Source organism: Actinia tenebrosa, unplaced genomic scaffold, assembly GCF_029948245.1.
Source record: "Actinia tenebrosa isolate PJP-AT-01 unplaced genomic scaffold, QUT_ActTen_1.0 PGA_scaffold14__42_contigs__length_11649687, whole genome shotgun sequence".
Taxonomy (NCBI): Eukaryota; Metazoa; Cnidaria; class Anthozoa; order Actiniaria; family Actiniidae; genus Actinia; species Actinia tenebrosa.
Window position 1 is genome coordinate 9180304 of NW_028292574.1, and position 17537 is coordinate 9197840.

Here is a 17537-nt window from a genome sequence, read left to right on the forward strand (position 1 = left end):
GGCATCAAACTAAGAATACAGTTTTAAATTGACGAAGCCGCTGTATTACTGGAATCAGTCAGAATTATAGCCGAAACTGGCGCCAAATGTCCCACATGGGAAGAAGAGTTTCCAACTCTAATCAAAGTTATTCGAATTCAAATGACCTAGAATGGAGAGACGTAGAATGGAGACTTGGTATTGACATTACTATCTTTGTCGTTGCTGTTATTGGCAACCTTGCTGTCCTTGTGGTCATTTACGCTACCAGAGAACGACGAAAGACACCATTCGAGATCCTCATTGCTAACCTCAGTGTAGCTGACATCCTATCCGTGTTGCTACTCTTTGTATATCACTTCAACATTCCACGTTCAAAATGGTTTTGCAAACTTCAAGGCCTATTTTTCTCCAGTACCCAAATGGTAAGCTTGCTTACCATGACGACTATTGCAATATTTCGATGTCGATCCATTGTTTATCCTTTCAAAACCAAGCCCTCAAGCAAGTTTACATACTGTACTGTGGCAGGACTGTGGGTTGTGGCAAATATTTGTCTCATGCCAGTTTCTTTAGTGATGGAAAATGTTAATGGTGGCCTAAGTTGTGAAGAAATCTGGTCATCAGAGCTATTAAACAAGGTCTACACAGTCTCTTTATTCGTTGTGCAGTACATGATACCTTTGACTATTATGGCCATTTCTTACACCAAGATTATCTTGTATTTAAAACGAAACAAAGTTCAGTGTGGCTTAAATAGTGACAGAATTAACCAGCACAAAATGACGCGAAAGAGAGACATGGAAGTCATCAAAATCTCTCTCATTATCGTACTTTTGTACGCTATTTCTACATTACCGAATCAAATAGCTTGGATAGACATGATCGTTTTCGAAAGCTACGATATGTCAAGCTTGATTTTTGAGTTTTCTCTTCAGTTGTTATTGCTTCATTCCTGTTGTAATCCCTTCGTTTATGGCACAATATCTCGTGAATATCGCTCTCGATTCGTTCAGGTGTTTTGGAGCATTTCCTGTTGCTTCTGCAAGATAAGGAGGACTCAAACGGGCGTGTTACAAACAGAACAAGGGCAAAGGAACAACGATTGTGACTTGGAAATGATTGAGATAAAAGGTTATGTAAAAAGAGATGAAGCTGCAATCGTACCTACTACACCGACCGACCGACCGACCGACCGACCGAACAGCGAACCAACAAAGCAACCATCTAACCAACTCGGTTAAACTGAAGCGTAAAGATAAAAGGAAGGAAGGAAAGCCGAACGACTGATGTAAAAAATAAAGTAAATATCAATAGCTTTAGATTCTCTTTGCTAAAAGCTATTTTAAAGCCTTTTTTAAATATATTCGCTTTTTGTTGAGTACTACAAAGAAATGAATTTCACGGAAAGCTTCGGGGGGTGAACACCTGCAAGACAATGGACAAAAAAAGTTCGACCTGTTAATGTATCTGTAGCTTGAAAACTTATGCAAAACGCTTTATCGCTCCTTCCTTTCTTGCTCTTTCTTTCTTTCTTCCTGGCTCCCTTTTTCCTTGCCTACTCTCTTGCTTTCTTCGTTTTGCTTACTTCTTTTCTTGGCTACTACCTTTTTGCTTCTTCTTTCCTATTCTTCTCAAAATTAAGGTGCAATTAGGCGGTTATTGTAATCTCAATATCTATAGGAAGTCATAAAATTGGTTTTGTACACGCTGCGAAGGAACCTAAAAGAGACTTCCCGTGCGGTAGCAGGTCAAATGGCTGCCGTCCTGGGATATATAAACAATATGTTACATTTCTATTTTGATGTTTTCGACCTTTTGGGTTTCTTCTTCTCTAGTTTGCCTGTTTTACTTGCTTTGGCTGGTTTTTCTAGTTTTTCTAGTTTGACTGGTTTATCTGGTTTGACTAGTTTAGCTGGTTTAGCTGGCTTGACGGATTTTGAGGTTTGTTTCTCATCCTTCTCGTTGTTTTGTTGTGAAGCTTCTGGTGATTTTTCAGTTTCCTTTCGTTCATCATTTTCATCACTCTCTTTGTCGTTTCCTTCTTCTTCTTCCTTCTGATTCGTGGAAACTTCAGAAATGTTTACTTTTGGCTCTAAATAAACAAACAATCAATTACAAACAAGCAAGCAAGCAAGCAGGCAAACAGCCAAACAATCATTGGTTTGTCAAGATGATGTTAGAATTAAGCCAATTGGTCATTCCTATTCTACCCGTTTCAACAAGGAGTACGTGTATAGTCAGCCTATGGCCACAAAGGATTATTACAAGTACTCATTCTACCCAAGAACACTTTCAGAATGGAACCAACTCCCAAAGAAAGCAACACTAGCAACCTCACTTGCAGCATTTAAGAATGCAGTTGCAGATATTTATTAACTTGTTGGACAATTACTATTTATTATTATTTATTCTATTTATTAATATGCTAATTATTTAATCATTTTAATAATTATTTAGCGTGGTCTAAAATGCTCAGTATTGAGCGAATGACCTAACTGGTAAATGTAAATGTAAATCCGGGAAACAAACAAACAAACAAACAAACAAACACAACAATTTAAATAAATAAATAAATGAATGAATAAATAAATAAATAAATAAAAACTTTGACAACTGTCATTTCTTATCAGAGCTGTTAGGAAAGAGCTACACTGAGTCTAATTCTTCGTTTGCAATAGACGTCATAGCCGCCATGTTGGAAGAATTTGACAAAAGATTTTTCAATGAATTCTTTTGTTATATCTTCCTGGCGGACATCCCTTTTGTTATTGTGCTCTCTTGGGATTGATTGCAAACCAAGAATATGAGCGTAAGTCGGTTATATTTATGTTGGTGGTGCTCGCGTGATCATAGCTGGTTTATAGTTAGTTTTCGGTTACCTTCTCCTGGTACTTTGTTAGAAAATTTCTTGAGCTTTACGACAAAGAAGCCATCCATATTGTGAGCGTGAGGATAAAAGCGACGAGCGTGCTTAAGCGATTGGTGGAAATGACGACCTCGGAATCTAGAAACAAATCAAACAAATCAAGCAAACATCAATTTTATTGAAAACTGAAACAACCCAGCTCTTGGCTGATCTAAGTCAGGGAATGGCTAACTCACAGATGGAAACCTGAAATCCATTCACCCATTTTTTAGAAGGGGGAGGGGGCCGGAGGAATAGCTGTTAGCCTATGTGCCCAATTTGCTAGTCCATCCGGGTTAGTTTTAAAATTTCAAAATAGCCGCCTAATACCTAACTGAAAAAAATTACAAAAATGCAAGATTTTTGCCAGAAAAAATCAGTGACCCCCCCTTTTTTTAACTTGTAAATATTTGATGCACCCCTTAACTCCCCCGGCCACCTACCCTCTCTTTAAAAAAAATGAATGCTACCTTAGTGTAGCATTATTGTTCTCTAGCTTACACTTACTTTGAAAACCCTTCTTTGCCAAAGTCCAGTCCTGTTGGTACTAGCTTGACGTATCGCTTGCTCAAAGCATAATCTATCACACATTCGTTCTCTTCCACCTTGAACAGGATAAAAGATAAAAGATACGATTAATAAGCATGGACGTTTGGCTTTGGGTTTTCGGCTTTGGCCTTCAGCTCGTATGAATAGGCCCTTTGCAGTTATAATAATAATAATATTAATAATAATAATAGTATTTATTTATACACGATAAGTTATATACAGCGTAGCTGATGTGATCGTGTTCTAATCCTAGGTCCTAAGCTATACTAGTCCTCTCACTGTCACCCACACACATTCTCTCTCTCTCTCTCTCTCTCATTCTCTCGATCTTATCTACTACTAAGCTAATTATTACATAATTTAATATTTTGACTGTAAAGAGTTATTACATCTTTAGTTGAGATATGTCCTTTTAAGTTAACGGTCACATGTCTGTACTGGAATGCAAAAATTTTGCCGGTTTTTATATTAAATTGGTGATTCTTTTTAGCTACTTGTAAAGAACTGAATGAAACGATGTGTAACCAGTGTGTCACGAAATGTAGTTTTATTACGATCTCTCGAAACAGGTTGTAGAAAGTTTGTTTGCTCACCAGTAAATTTCACCCTTGGGAATCAAAATGTTCATTCATTTGCTCTCAGTGAATTAATCAGCACGTGATTGCTGAGCTGCAAAGGGCCCACTCATAGTTCAAACTCAGAGAATAGCGAGGCCGGCAATCACCGTTGCAGCAGCTTTACCAGTGGAATTAAAATCTCGTCCCACAAACAGCTACACAGTATCTGTTTTGAAGAGTACTACAAGGATGACGAAGCGATTTTATTCTCTAATCTTTTCGCAGGACAGTAAACAATAGAAACAGTTTATAATCAATGTTCTGCGATCAGAGTTTTAAATTCAGAAATATTCTAGAGTATCGCGATTCACTAAATAGTCTCTTATATTTTTGAGACGACAATATTTTGTGGTGTTTTCGTTTCAAAATGAAGGTTTCTGATTGGCTAACGATCGACGAAAAGGAAAGTTTGAGAGTGCGCGCGCCAAATTATGCTCGTAAGGAGAATTTCGCTCTTAATCAAAAAAAATTAGTCAGTTTTTCCCTTTTTTCTGTTAAATTCTTTAGAATCGCGATACAGTACAAAACTAATTACGATTTTGAGACGACAATACCACGAAATATTGACGGCGTCGGAAGAAAATATATTCGGTATTGGGCTTCGTCACTAGCCGTCAATATTTCGTGGTATTGTCGTCTCAAAATCGTAATTAGTTTATATAATTTGTTGAGCTTGTGGGACATAGCAACGGTAGCTAAGGGGAGTCGTTACTATGGATGGTTTAGGAAACTCATACTTATTCTTATATAATCTAAATAAACCATTTGCTAGAGAACTTCGTAAATTTTGAACACAATGCCCCCACCCTACACCATAAAAGGCAGAGATTTTGCACTTACCATTACTGAACAAGTAGAGTATACAATGAACCCTCCAGTAGAAGACCTGGCATCAACAGAGTCGATGGCCGATAGAAGAAGTTCTTTCTGTATGTGCGCGCATCTCAGGATATCTTTCTCTGACTGAAATAGACGAATTGAATAGATTAAATAAAAGGAAAGGGAAAGAAAAGGCCATACGAAAATATCCTTCAATTTTTCAACGATTTGAATCCAACCTTAAAACAACCTCTGGGCTGATCTAAGTCAGGACATGGCTAACTCACAGATAGAACCCTGAATCAACCTCTGGGCTGATCTAAGTCATGGCAGGGCTATCTCACAGATTGAACCCTGAAACAACCTCTGGGCTGATCTAAGTCAGGGCATGGCTAACTCACAGATTGAACCCTGAAACAACCTCTGGGTTGATCTAAGTCAAGGCACTGCTAATCTGGGCTGATTAAGAACCCCCTGGTAAAAGATGAGTGCACTACATTTTATCTCACCTTGTTAACTTTGACTGAAGGATCCTTTGACACTACACCGGTACCGCTACATGGAGCATCTAGAAGCACTCGGTCAAAACCGCCAATAACCTGCAAAACAAGAAACGCAGGTATACGTTAGAAGTTAGAAGTAGATCTAGCAGGTCAGAGAAAATGATAAGGGGGGGGGGGGGGGGGGGGTCTATAGCTTATTCTCTTTGCTTATATCCACCGGATTTTCAAATTCAATTTTGCTGTGACACCAATAAGCATGTAAATAAATGTCTTATTATTGTACTTAAAATTTTTGTGGCAGTTTAATTTCGCGATTTCTCAGGTTGCATATTTCGCGAATATTGTGGAAAAACTACGTAAACATAATTGTGTTTTCCTTGAATAACTCTTCCATAATTTGTTACCAAACCCATAGATTCCTCCTCAAAAGGGCAGTTTAACGTACAGCAACATATCAAAAAGTAAATACTTTGCGTTAATTATGTACTATGTTTTCTGTTTTAAGACCCCGTCCACAGGTATCCGCAAATTTTTTTTTGCGGATACGGGTTGCGTCCACACGTGTCCGGAAATTTTTGTATCCGTATCCGGAAATTTTCGAAAATGGTCTTCAGAGTGGAAATTTTTGAATACGCTAGAAAGAAAAACTATCCGTCAAAGTGACTAGGCACTAGCGTGTATCAGGGCGGATCAAGAAATGTCCGGATACGTGTAGACAGTGAAAACGATGCGAAAATGATTCGAATACGCTGCGTGTGGACGCGAACATTTTCGTATCCGCAAAAAAAATTTTGTGGATACAAAAATTTCCGGATACGTGTGGACGGGGCCTACATCTAGTAATAACGTTTTCTGCTACTAATCATTAAGTGTTTTTGGATCAATAGGTGTCAGTGCTTTGTTCAAAAGCAGCTATTTCTTTTATTCCCACGTTTAAATGGTCATATTATGGGGGGTTACTTAATTTTCACCTCATCATATTTTCGCAACATATTTTCAAAAATATTTTCAAAATCTCGATATTAAAGTGTTGCAAAAATTTCATGCAATATTTGAAGGCAAAAAAATACCTTTGGAAAAGATCTGCCATCATAATTACACACTATGGTATTGGAGACACCTGTGGGAATCAATCAATCAGTCAGATCAGTTCAGGGTTTTTTAGGGTAAAATAAAAAATATAAAAAATAAATATCCTTATTTATTTAAGTCTATTCATTCTAGTACTTTTGCACTAATACTTGGGGACACTTTTGGCTCACTCACACTACCACTCCAATGTTCTATGCACAGAATGCTCAACTCACATGTTGATTTTTACGGAGGGAGGAAACCAGAGAACCTGGAGAAAAACCCTCCTAGCATACAAGAGAACAACACATCAAACAAACTCAATTCACATGTGGTGTCTACAAGGCTCTAAACAGTGACCCCAACCTTTGGAACCACAGTGGTGAAAGACGACATGTTAGTAGCGCATGCCACTCATGCTATGAGTTTTCCACGGGCTTACGAAGAATTTAAATAGTTTGTATGTGAATAATGAACTTTTATCATAATCATCGAAGGAAAACATGATCAAATATTTCACGGGCCTCCAGTATGACAAGATTAATTTATCATATTTTTTCCCTTGAATTAAAATACCGTCGGGGTCCAAGAGTTTCCCAGGGAGCCAAGTTAAAGTCAATGAGCTCTTATGCTGCGTGGGGCCTCACTAACTTTTCCCACTCGTATGGACGGGATACATGTGTATGGTAGGATCCCACCCATTCGAACGGATCCCGTGCGCTAAGTCTGTGCGCGTCACAAAAAGTTGACCATGAAAAATGACTGCCCTAAACTCTACCCATAATAAATCAATAACATTTAATGTTTTACCTAATCTGTGGATGTTACCAACTAAGGCTTTTGTTCTAGCTTTGTTTGCATCATTTGCAACAACAAGACCAGAATTTTTCATCAGAGCAGCTGAAATACAAGGCAAGACATTAACTGGGAATGAATAAATGAATAAGAGAATTGAATATATGAACAAGGGAATGAGTAAAAATTGAGAGAGCAAGATATTAAGTTATGAAATGGAATGAGTGACTGGAAAGATTGATGGGAAGAGTGAATGGATTGATGAATGAATAAATAAGAAAAAGAAATGGAGGTATGAAAAATAAAATTAAGGTGTGAAGAGAGAATTGTAGAGATGGGAAGAAAAGGAAGAAAGGAAGAAAGCAAGGAAGCAAGGAAGCAAGGAAGCAAGGAAGCAAGGAAGCAAGGAAGCAAGGAAGCAAGGAAGCAAGGAAGCAAGGAAGCAAGCAAGCAAGGAAGCAAGGAAGGAAGCAAGGAAGAAAGGAAGCAAGCAAGCAAGAAAGCAAGGAAGGAAGCAAGGAAGAAAGGAAGCAAGGAAGGAAGCAAGGAGGGAGGGAGGGAGGGAGGAAATAAGGGATAGAGGGAGGAAGAATATGATAATCATTATACATAATATTTCCAAACAAACTAATTTGAAAGACTAAATGCCTTACCTATGTATGTTGTTTTTCCCCCTGGGGCAGCACACATATCCAAGATGCGTTCTTTTTCTTTGGGTGCAAGGGCCATTACTGGTAACATAGATGAAGACCCTTGTAACATATAGTGCCCTGCTAGGTACTCTGGTGTTGCTCCTGTAATTATAGAGCACAGGATAAAACAAAGATGATGAATCTTGATGATCATGACAATAATGATGTTCAATGGTGATAATTTACTAATACATGCATGTTGTCAACGGCAATGGTAGTTATGATGCCAATCAAGCCCTGTTACACGTTGAAACTTTTAGCTAAAACTTGTTATGCTTGAAATGATTTTGCAAGACAAGTTTCACGGGGGGGTAGTTGCATGCATAATTTCACCCTGAAACTTATTTGAGACTTAATTAAATCAGTTGCATGAGTTTCTCGTGATGAAAGTTTCACAAAGCCTAAATTGCACCGTGTAACATCCTCATGGAACTTGTCTTGCAACACAAGTTTCAGCTAAAAGGTTCAACGTTTAACAGGGCCTTTAAGATGTTGATGATTGATGATAGTGGTGATTGAAGTTAATGATGACTAGGATGGAAATGATAGTAGTGATGATGAGGACATTGAAGATAGTGAATAATGATGATCATGATAATGATGGTGGTTGATGATGACAATGACGATGGTGATGATGATGGTAATGTGATGGTGGTCGATGATGACATACAGTGATAATGATGATTATGGTGGTGGTGGTTGATGATGACAGTGATGATGATGATGATAATGGTAATGTGATGGTGGTCGATGATGACAGTGATGATGATGATGATGATGGTAATGTGATGGTGGTCGATGATGATAGTGATAATGATATTGATGATGATCATGGTGGTGGTTGATGATGACAGTGATGATAATGATGATGGTGGCGGCGGTGGTTGATGATGACAGTGATGATATTGATGATGATTATGGAGCTGGTTGATGACAGTGATGATGATGGTGGTGGGGGTTGATGATGACAGTGATGATGATGATGGTAATGTGATGGTGGTCGATGATGATAGTGATAATGATGATGATCATGATGGTGGTTGATGATGACAGTGATGATGATGATGGTGGCGGCGGTGGTTGATGATGACAGTGATGATGATATTGATGATGATTATGGTGCTGATTGATGACAGTGATGATAATGGTGGTGGGGGTTGATGATGACAGTGATGATGATAATGATGATGATGGTTGATGATGACAGTGATGATGATGATGGTGGTGGTGGTAGTTGATGATCACAGTCATGATGATGATGATGGTGGTGGTGGTTGATGATCACAGTGATGATGATGATGATGGTGGTGGTTGATGGTAACAGTGATGATGATGATGGTGATAGTGATGATGATGATGGTGATGATGACGATGATGGTGATGATGATGATGATGAAGGTGATGGTTGATGATGATAGTGATGACGGTGGCTGATGATGACAGTAATGATACTGAAGAAGATCACGATGATCTTGACAATAATTTCCATACCTATAGGGACTGTAGAATCATAAACAACGAGACCAACTTTAGACCATTTGCCGATTGGATCCAAGTTAACACCTCTATTTATTAATGCCTGGGCTAGATCCCGTCTTCTTGTCTTTAAAGAGTTAGTTCGTATTGTTACAGGCCTTTGGACTTCATTAGCTTCCAACACCTCTATGAGCTATAATCATAGCAAAAGAAAATTAATAATTATATTAATCAGAAATAGCTGACCTCCGTCAATCAAATACATTTTTAGAGTATACAAAGGGAAGCACCGGTGGTGTAGCGAGGAGAGTGCTCGCCTCTCACCAATGCGACCCAAGTTCAAGTCCCGACAAGCTCGGTGCTGTATGTGAGTGGAGTTGTTTGTTGGTTCTCTTCCATGATTCGAGGGTTTTCTGGGTTCTCCGGCTTTCCTCCCTCCGCAAAAAATCAACTTCTAACTTCTAATTGGAATTACAGTGGATGAAGAGCTACTCTGTAGAAATGCCACTGCTAAATCCCATTTATTTATTTATTATATATTAGGTACATGAGAACTGCTGGAAAATGAGTATGAAAACATGCATTATACCTCTGAGAGTTGAAACATTTCCATAAACTTCTCCATCAAATAATCTCCATAGCTGTAATATGCACATAAGTCTTTTTTGAGTAAATCTAGGTATTCTGTACGTGACCTGAACAAGAATTAAACAAGAATTACAAGTTAGTGGATGTATAGAAGAGGAAAAGTACAGGTATTTCTTTTGTAATGGAAAACAACCTGTCATCACACAAAGTGCATTAGCTGTGTTATTTGGGGACTTGAGAAAACCCAGGTTGCACCTTGTCATGATTCTTGGAAGATCAGGCAAGGTCTTGCCAAAATTCGTGCCAAGATTCTTGCCAAGATCCTGATCCTAAACTTGCAAGGTCTTGAAGGTTTTTGCAAGGTTAAATCTGCCAGGATCTTGTCAGGATCTTGTCAGGATCTTGGCAAGATCATGTCAGGATCTCGTCAGGATTTTGTCAAGATCTTGGCAAGAATATTAGCAACATCTTGCCTGATTTCCAAGAAATGTAGCAAGATGTTCAGCCAGTTTTTGACCAACATTTGGAGCAGGAAATAATATTCTTGCACTTGCTTATTGAAATCAAGCAATGGTATGAAATATAAGTTGCCTTACCTTCCCGGTTCTCTTGCTTTGCTAAAATTGTTCAAAGCTTGGATATTTTCTCTGATTCTTTGATTAATTAATGCCAAATCTGGAGGTTCATTTACTGAAAGAAAAAAAGGGAGTCATCAATTATGAATTAATGATGAAGCTTGTTATTGGATAAGGGAACAGATGTTGAACAAAGAAATGATACATTAGCAGAAGACGTGCCGTTCTCTTGAGAATAGGATTGTTTGAGTTTTCACGTGCCTTTTCATGTACAGAAATTTAACAAATGAATGATACCCTAAATAATAACACATACTGTACTGTTTGTAATCTGAAATAGGAAAACATTATGCCCAAGCTAAGGAGTCATATTACAGACAGTCCTCATTAATATACATTATCATATGACCCGTATCTGCCCGGGCGCACGCTCTTAGAAAAACCTTCGGGAAAATGGCGTGAGCAGGGCCGTACGAATCTATACAGCCCTGCTCGAATCCTGCGACCATATTGACATAATTTGCAACTTTTAAAATATCTTTTTTATTTAGGGTCATATGATAAAATGCTTATTGACTGAGTTAGGTCAGGCCGTAAGGGAAAATATTTGGCTCTCGCAGCGCATGGTCTGTACGGCATCACCTTGAGCCAAATATTTTCCCGTACGGCACTCCCACTCAGTCAATAAGTACATAGTAATAACAATTCACTGTGATGAAAGAGTAATGACGGTTTAGAAATCAAGGTTTCTAGACTTCAATACCTTCTTTCTTTATCTCTTGTCCACTTGGTAATACAAATATTTCTGTATCTGCAATATTAGTTTTAAGTTCTGCTTCTGCCAGTTTCCTAGATAAAGATTTTATAAAGTGTAAATGGCATGAAACAAGTGGTAGAGTAAGTACAAACAATTATGGATCTAAAAGTACCTACCTAGTAAAATTATTTGCTGTAAAATAAGAGGAGGGGAGGGGAGGATAGAGGAAATATCAAAGAAGGTATTCGAATGTGTCAGGAAAAGGGAAGGGAAAAGAATTAGAAAAGGAGTTGAAAGGAAAGGAGAGGAGAGAAGAGAAGAGGAGCCCTAATTAAGCTAAGCCATAGAGAATTTAAAACTGGAGTACAATCGTTGGAACAAACTTACATGTCTCTAGCCTTTTTCTTGTCAAGTTTTTTGGCCTTTTTCTCTATTGGTAGCATCTTAAAAAACAACATGTACAGGTCATGTTAGCACAGCACGGCATGTCTGAAAATCAGCTTGCTGAGCCATCTACTGTACGTATACCATTGATAAATAAAGTTAATTGATTGATACACATAGGAATAAAGATATGAGAACTTTGATTTTGCTTTGGCGAGGGAAGGGCAAAACCAGTTTTCAGAACATCAGTATATCCAAATTATCAAGTGACTATTGTACATAGATGTTTTGGTTTCTACAGCCTAAGGATGGGGGAGAAGGGTGGGAAGGTGCACCCCATTGTCTATGCCCCCATATATGTATGTATGTATATATTTTTGTCAAAACACAGAAGAAAATACAATATGCCAGGAAACATGTTGGCAAAATTCCATATTGTATTTAATGTATTCCTTATTGCATTCACATAACCCATAGTGTATAATAATAATAATAATTTAATAACTTTATTCTTATATAGCGCCATTTCCATTTCTGTCCAATGGCGCTTTACAAATAACAATTAAACACTAAAAATATATGGTAAAATAATTAAGAATTATATGAAGATGTTAAGATATATATACATTAAAATTTATTTTCATAGTTAGACCCAGCCTTTACACCGAGCCCCACATGTGCCGAATCCAACACAAACGAGCGACAATTGGAGTTCATTTGCATTAGATCCGGCACACAAGCTTACAAGCTTGTTACAGTATGCAAGATGCAACAAACTTACATCATCATCATCATCATCATCATCTTTCTCCTCATCATCATCACTTGAATCGTTTTGATCACTTTGGGCATCTTCACTACCAAAGTCATCATCAGGCTTCATGAAATAACAAATTACACAATCATTGTATATTATATTCCAAGCAAATATGAAGCAGCAATAGAAGCCACAATAGAAGCAGCAACATTTAAAAAAAAATTGATTCTGCAAAGATTTTCAATTTGCCTGTAGATATTTGAGAATATAATGTCTTTGTAACCTAGAGTGATTTTATTTGGCCTGTGAAAAAATTGTATAACTAACTTGTCATTGCTAATCATCACTGCAAAGTACAGCAGTGGTACAGCTCAACTGGGTCGAACTGAAAGAATGGGAAGGCGCATCTGGCAGCTGCTATACAGTCCACATATGACCCCAGAGCACAGCTCTAGCCAGTTAAACTGGAATTAGTTAGCGTTGATTTGAGTACATGTATTACTGTATACATAGTGTGGAAGACATTTTCCATTGTTTTCCTTTATTTTACTTTGACTGTTAGTCACAAATTATGCAACTTTGTCTCACAGGCCAAGTAAAATCACTGTTGACTATATCTATAGCAATCTCCCATATGTTGTTTTCATTTTTGAATCATTTGACTAAAATTTGTGTGAAATAAAACTTGATTTTTTTTAAATATGAAAATCTGAATGCATAAATATCAGAAAGAAAGGATTAACATACTACATCAGAATCGTCATCTTCATCTTCATTATTATTTTCTTCTGCTAGTTTCAACCATTCAGCATTATCGTCACTAAAAGGTCTATCAAAAAACAACATAATAAATGATTAAGTACAGTACACTTTATTACAGTGTAATAAAATTAAGTATATACTTTATTTGAAGTGTCTATAGCATTGTCTAGGTCAAAGAAAAAGCTATCCTATATTATTGTTACCAGTTAGTAAAATAAACTTAACATATTATTAATGTATCTTAAAGCAACCTGAGACAAAGTCAGGGCACAGATTGGATTCTGCACAATTTTGCATGTCAGAGGGAGGAAAACTAGAGAACCTGGAAAAAACCCCTTGAATCAAGGAAGAGACCAAATAATTAACTCTGCTTTCATGTGTTGCAGAGTACAGGAATCAAATTCTGAGACCCCAAGGGAGAGATCAATGTTACATTCTCGCCAAATATTTAATATGAAAAGTAGAAAAACTTACTTGGATTTAGATATTGGGTTAAAGTTCACTTCTTCGTCCTGTTCTTCTTCCTCATCTGAGATGAAAGTAACAAATAAAACCAGAATTTAGAGAAGACTCAGTTAGTGGACTGGGTTTCACTGGACCTCTTCGATCCGCCGCCAAAACTTCCCTTGAGTGCCACCATCTTGAAAAAAGCGAGAAGAGAAGGCCTAGGGAGCAAGGTTGGTATTGCTGGCTTTCACTTCATTTCATTTCCTGTCTCGTGCGGAATGTACATCAGCTGAATCCCAAGTTTTCAATAGGATTTTTTTCAGGCTGAAAGCACATGGTTGTCAGTGTTTGACCACTATCTGAAGCAGGTAATGAGATTCAAAGACTTTTGTCAGCTGAGTGAAACCCAGCAATTACAGACTACTTCTAATTACAGACCACCTCTTGTAGAACGTTTTTTTAAAAGACTTTTAAATATCAAGCATGCACAAAACTTACCACTATCTCCAAATAGCATTCTACTTGGCTCATCTTCATTCAGTTCGTCTTCTTCGCTATCTGATTCTTCACTTTCAGGCTGTTTGGTCTTCTTCCTGTAAGAAAGATTTTCTTTAGATTTATGCTTTTATCTATTACCAATTTCATTGCAATGCACAGTAGATTAAAGCTATTGCCAATCAAATAATAAAAGCACTGTTCTCATCAACATTTACATTCAACTATGTGCTAAATCCTCAGTCATTCGTGACAGGCAGTAAGAATTAATTTAATTTAGCACGTAGCCTCATACTGAAACCTTTGTGCGTGACAAGCGAAGCATATCTCAGAAGTGGGCTATTGATAAATGATTAACAGTAGAAAATGTCGTGACTTCTGTCTTAATGAATTAAAGTTGCTAGCTTTAAATGAAAATGGTGGTAAAGCTGAGAATGAAATAGGAATTTTTTAACTCCCTCTTCCCCTCTTCTTCCCCAGCCCAATAACATTCCTTTTTAGTCTTAAAAAGTTGTGTAAATTAAGAACAACACCATACCTTGCAGAGCTTTTATCAAGCTTTGCTTTCTTGGCCTGGCAAAAATAAAATAAGAAAACAAAGTTGTACAGCATTTCCGATTCTCAAAATTGTGCAAAATTTTATAATAAATTGTATAAATTGCTGTCGTGAGAAAAAGTAGTAGCTGGGGTTTGGAGGATTTGAATTGAAGTGTTTCCATCACGATGTAAGAGGAAAGAAGTTTTCAGGGGCACCTGCCTATGATATGTCCAGGGACAGATCCAGGATTTTTTAAAGGGGGTGACGATTACAGCATACCTTGCGCCAGTACCACAGGAAACCCAGAAAAGGTGGGAAAATGGTGGAAATATGGCATCTCAAATTGATGTAAACTGAATTTGAAAACTTTAAGTAAACTGAGTGAAAGCTTGTCCCGATAAAATGTTTTCAGTGTATTAGGGAAGGTATGCTTTTTATTGAGGAGAAGGGCCATGGGGTTTCAGAGGGGAGGGGAGGGTCATCAGTAAATAATTTGTGCAAAAGGGGGGAGAGGGGGTGGCTATAGCCAATAAAAAACTATTGTCACTCCCACCCCCCTTCCTCCACCAGCCCTGGACCCGCCCCTCCAAAACCTATTAACCTATGATTGAGAAGCACTACATAATCCACTGTAAAAAGATATAACTAGCTAAAAACTAGTGTGAGCTGCGTCGGTGTTTCTAATGAAACAGTAATGATGAAAAGGTAAATTATACACCGTGAAAAGATGAAAAAACTTACTGACGTTTCGGACGCTAGTCCTTCGTCGGAGTAAAAGACGAAGGACTAGCGTCCGAAACGTCAGTAAGTTTTTTCATCTTTTCACGGTGTATAATTTACCTTTTCATCATTACCATAATCCACTGTAGAAGACACACAAGGATTAACAAATTGTATCGTAATAAATATTACACTTGAATATACATGTACCAATCTGAAAAAAGGTATAATATCTATGAAAATTATTGGATTACCTTGAAAAACTGGGCAACCTTAATTTCTTCTGAAATTCAAAGAATTGACAAAATTAATGAATTCATAAATAGTTGAAGAAAAAAATGTGGGAACTGTGTTGTATGAAAAGGATATATTTTGCGATATAAGTTCACAATAATAGAAGGTAATCTTTAATAACTCTGTCGCCTGTTTCTTCTATTACCTTTCCTCCTCCGCCCACAATAGACCCCTTGCCAAAATGGTGGCTGTAAATTTGGTTTTAAAATCAAACTGAGAGAAAAAACCAATACCAGCACTGCAAAGACCACCTTTACTTTAGTAACCCTACAAAGATTCATTATGTCAAGTGTTATATCGACCGAGAAAACTTAAGATGAAGATTGACAAATTTAGAGACGTTTGTATGTCTGGGTGCATTAATTTAACTCATTTCAATTTTTGGCCGCCATTTTAGCAAAGGGTCTATTAAAAAACTTTTATTAGTCATTGTCATATAAAACATACTTAAAAAACATACTTACTCTCTGAGCTATTGGCAGCTTTTGCATTTCTACAGAGAAATCAGAGAAGTACTATGAATCAATATTAAGGTTGACAGACACAATAATAAATATACAAGTTGCCATGGTAATGGGTTCCTCAAGTCTACTGAGATTTAAGAAAAATTATCTATGGTTTGTGAACCGCTGTTTTCATTACTATGCCCTGATCAAGACGACAGTCATGGAAATTGAGAAGTAAGTAAGTAAAGGTACGAAACAGCTAACTTGATTGATGGTTGAATGAACAAAAAAATTTTTCAATACTGCACGAGGCAAATTTAAGCTGTGATTGCTAGAGAGATTCAGGGGCCAGAGATGTGGATTGAGTCACTCATCACCCCACCCCCAAAAGTTGGAGTTGCTAAAATATAGAGTACATGCAAAGAGGGAGCAATTATTGAATACCCTGCAAGTTATATGCAGTTGTCGGAACTCTTTGTAGAACAACACATACAACAATAGAAGTCATGGTCATTTAAGTATGTGCATATGATTTGCGGGCTATTCTATAAGTATACTCTGGATGCCCCCATTGTACCAAGGAGGTCTAGGGTTATGAAGAATATAAAGTAAAAAGCAAGATAATCATTCATAAAAACATCTAGACCTACCTTTTCAATCTTTTGGTTTTACGAAGCCCTTTTTTCTCATTTACAGCTGAAAAATTATAAAAAAGATCACCATTTTAGTACATTGGTTAACAAAAAACAATCAGATGTAATGTCTAAGAAATCAGCTGTTTAAAACCGACCAAATCATCAACAAATATCAACAAAAAATGGTGAAAATTTTGACCAACTTTGAAGACTTACCAAGCAATTCTGCCATTTTTGGTTCAGCCTGTTTCTTCGATTTCCTTCCTGGGCCTCTCTTAGGCTTATCTGTTTCATTCTTATGCCTCCCCATTATTAAAAAGCTTTAGAAAGGGTTGTAATGAGGTTAAATTTCTGTTAAAGCTTCCTATTTTTCTTTGCACGTGTCGAAAAATGTGTTGAAATTATACCTGCGCCTGTGATCGTTACCATCAGTGGTTATGGTCCAAAGCGCATGTACCCAGTTATTCCCAAAGCCACAGGAAGCCCAATTACAAAGATCCGGTATCTTAAATAAAATACTTTCTATAATGTTTCTTGCAAAAGCAAAGGATAACATTTTAGAAATAAACAATTGGACAATTTTAATTCATTTTTACAATACTTGTTTTTTCGTATCTATACTTTCCATAAAAACTCTAAAAAAAAATGAATCCGTTTTTCAAATGTATATCTCTTCAAGTAAAAAAAATCTAGAGGCTATCCAAAAGATCGATAATTTAAAGAAGCTTCA

At 37.2% G+C, this 17537-nt stretch overlaps 2 protein-coding genes across 2 annotated transcripts; one reads left to right on the forward strand and one right to left on the reverse strand.

Annotated features, from left to right (window-relative positions):
• Window positions 1-95: 95 nt before the first annotated feature.
• Window positions 96-1223, forward strand: LOC116289240 (neuropeptide FF receptor 2). Its single transcript, XM_031696129.2, has one exon. The coding sequence runs from the start codon at window positions 96-98 to the stop codon at window positions 1221-1223; it is 1128 nt and encodes a 375-aa protein (XP_031551989.2).
• LOC116289251 (uncharacterized) lies at window positions 617-17202 on the reverse strand. Its single transcript, XM_089029332.1, has 22 exons — window positions 17024-17202; window positions 16823-16868; window positions 16191-16219; window positions 15687-15715; window positions 14713-14747; window positions 14178-14272; window positions 13707-13761; window positions 13218-13299; window positions 12495-12590; window positions 11717-11772; window positions 11336-11421; window positions 10594-10687; window positions 9999-10104; window positions 9425-9602; window positions 7895-8035; window positions 7257-7346; window positions 6446-6495; window positions 5382-5471; window positions 4894-5016; window positions 3395-3492; window positions 2862-2986; window positions 617-2074 (listed from the first exon to the last, which is right to left on the reverse strand). The coding sequence occupies exons 1-22, from the start codon at window positions 17115-17117 to the stop codon at window positions 1776-1778; spliced, it is 2097 nt and encodes a 698-aa protein (XP_088885458.1). The 5' UTR covers window positions 17118-17202; the 3' UTR covers window positions 617-1775.
• Between the last annotated feature and the right edge of the window lie 335 nt (window positions 17203-17537).

Excerpts from the sequence above, each read along its gene's own strand:
- LOC116289240 (XM_031696129.2), top strand. The coding sequence starts at position 96 with ATGGGAAGAAGAGTTTCCAACTCTAATCAAAGTTATTCGAATTCAAAT.
- LOC116289251 (XM_089029332.1), bottom strand. The coding sequence starts at position 17,117 with ATGGGGAGGCATAAGAATGAAACAGATAAGCCTAAGAGAGGCCCAGGA. Across the intron at positions 12,591-13,217 it reads AAGATGACGATTCTGATGTA|CCTGATGATGACTTTGGTAG; the intron begins GTATGTTAATCC and ends TATTTCATGAAG. Across the intron at positions 11,773-12,494 it reads ATGATGATGATGATGATGAT|ATGCTACCAATAGAGAAAAA; the intron begins GTAAGTTTGTTG and ends TTGTTTTTTAAG.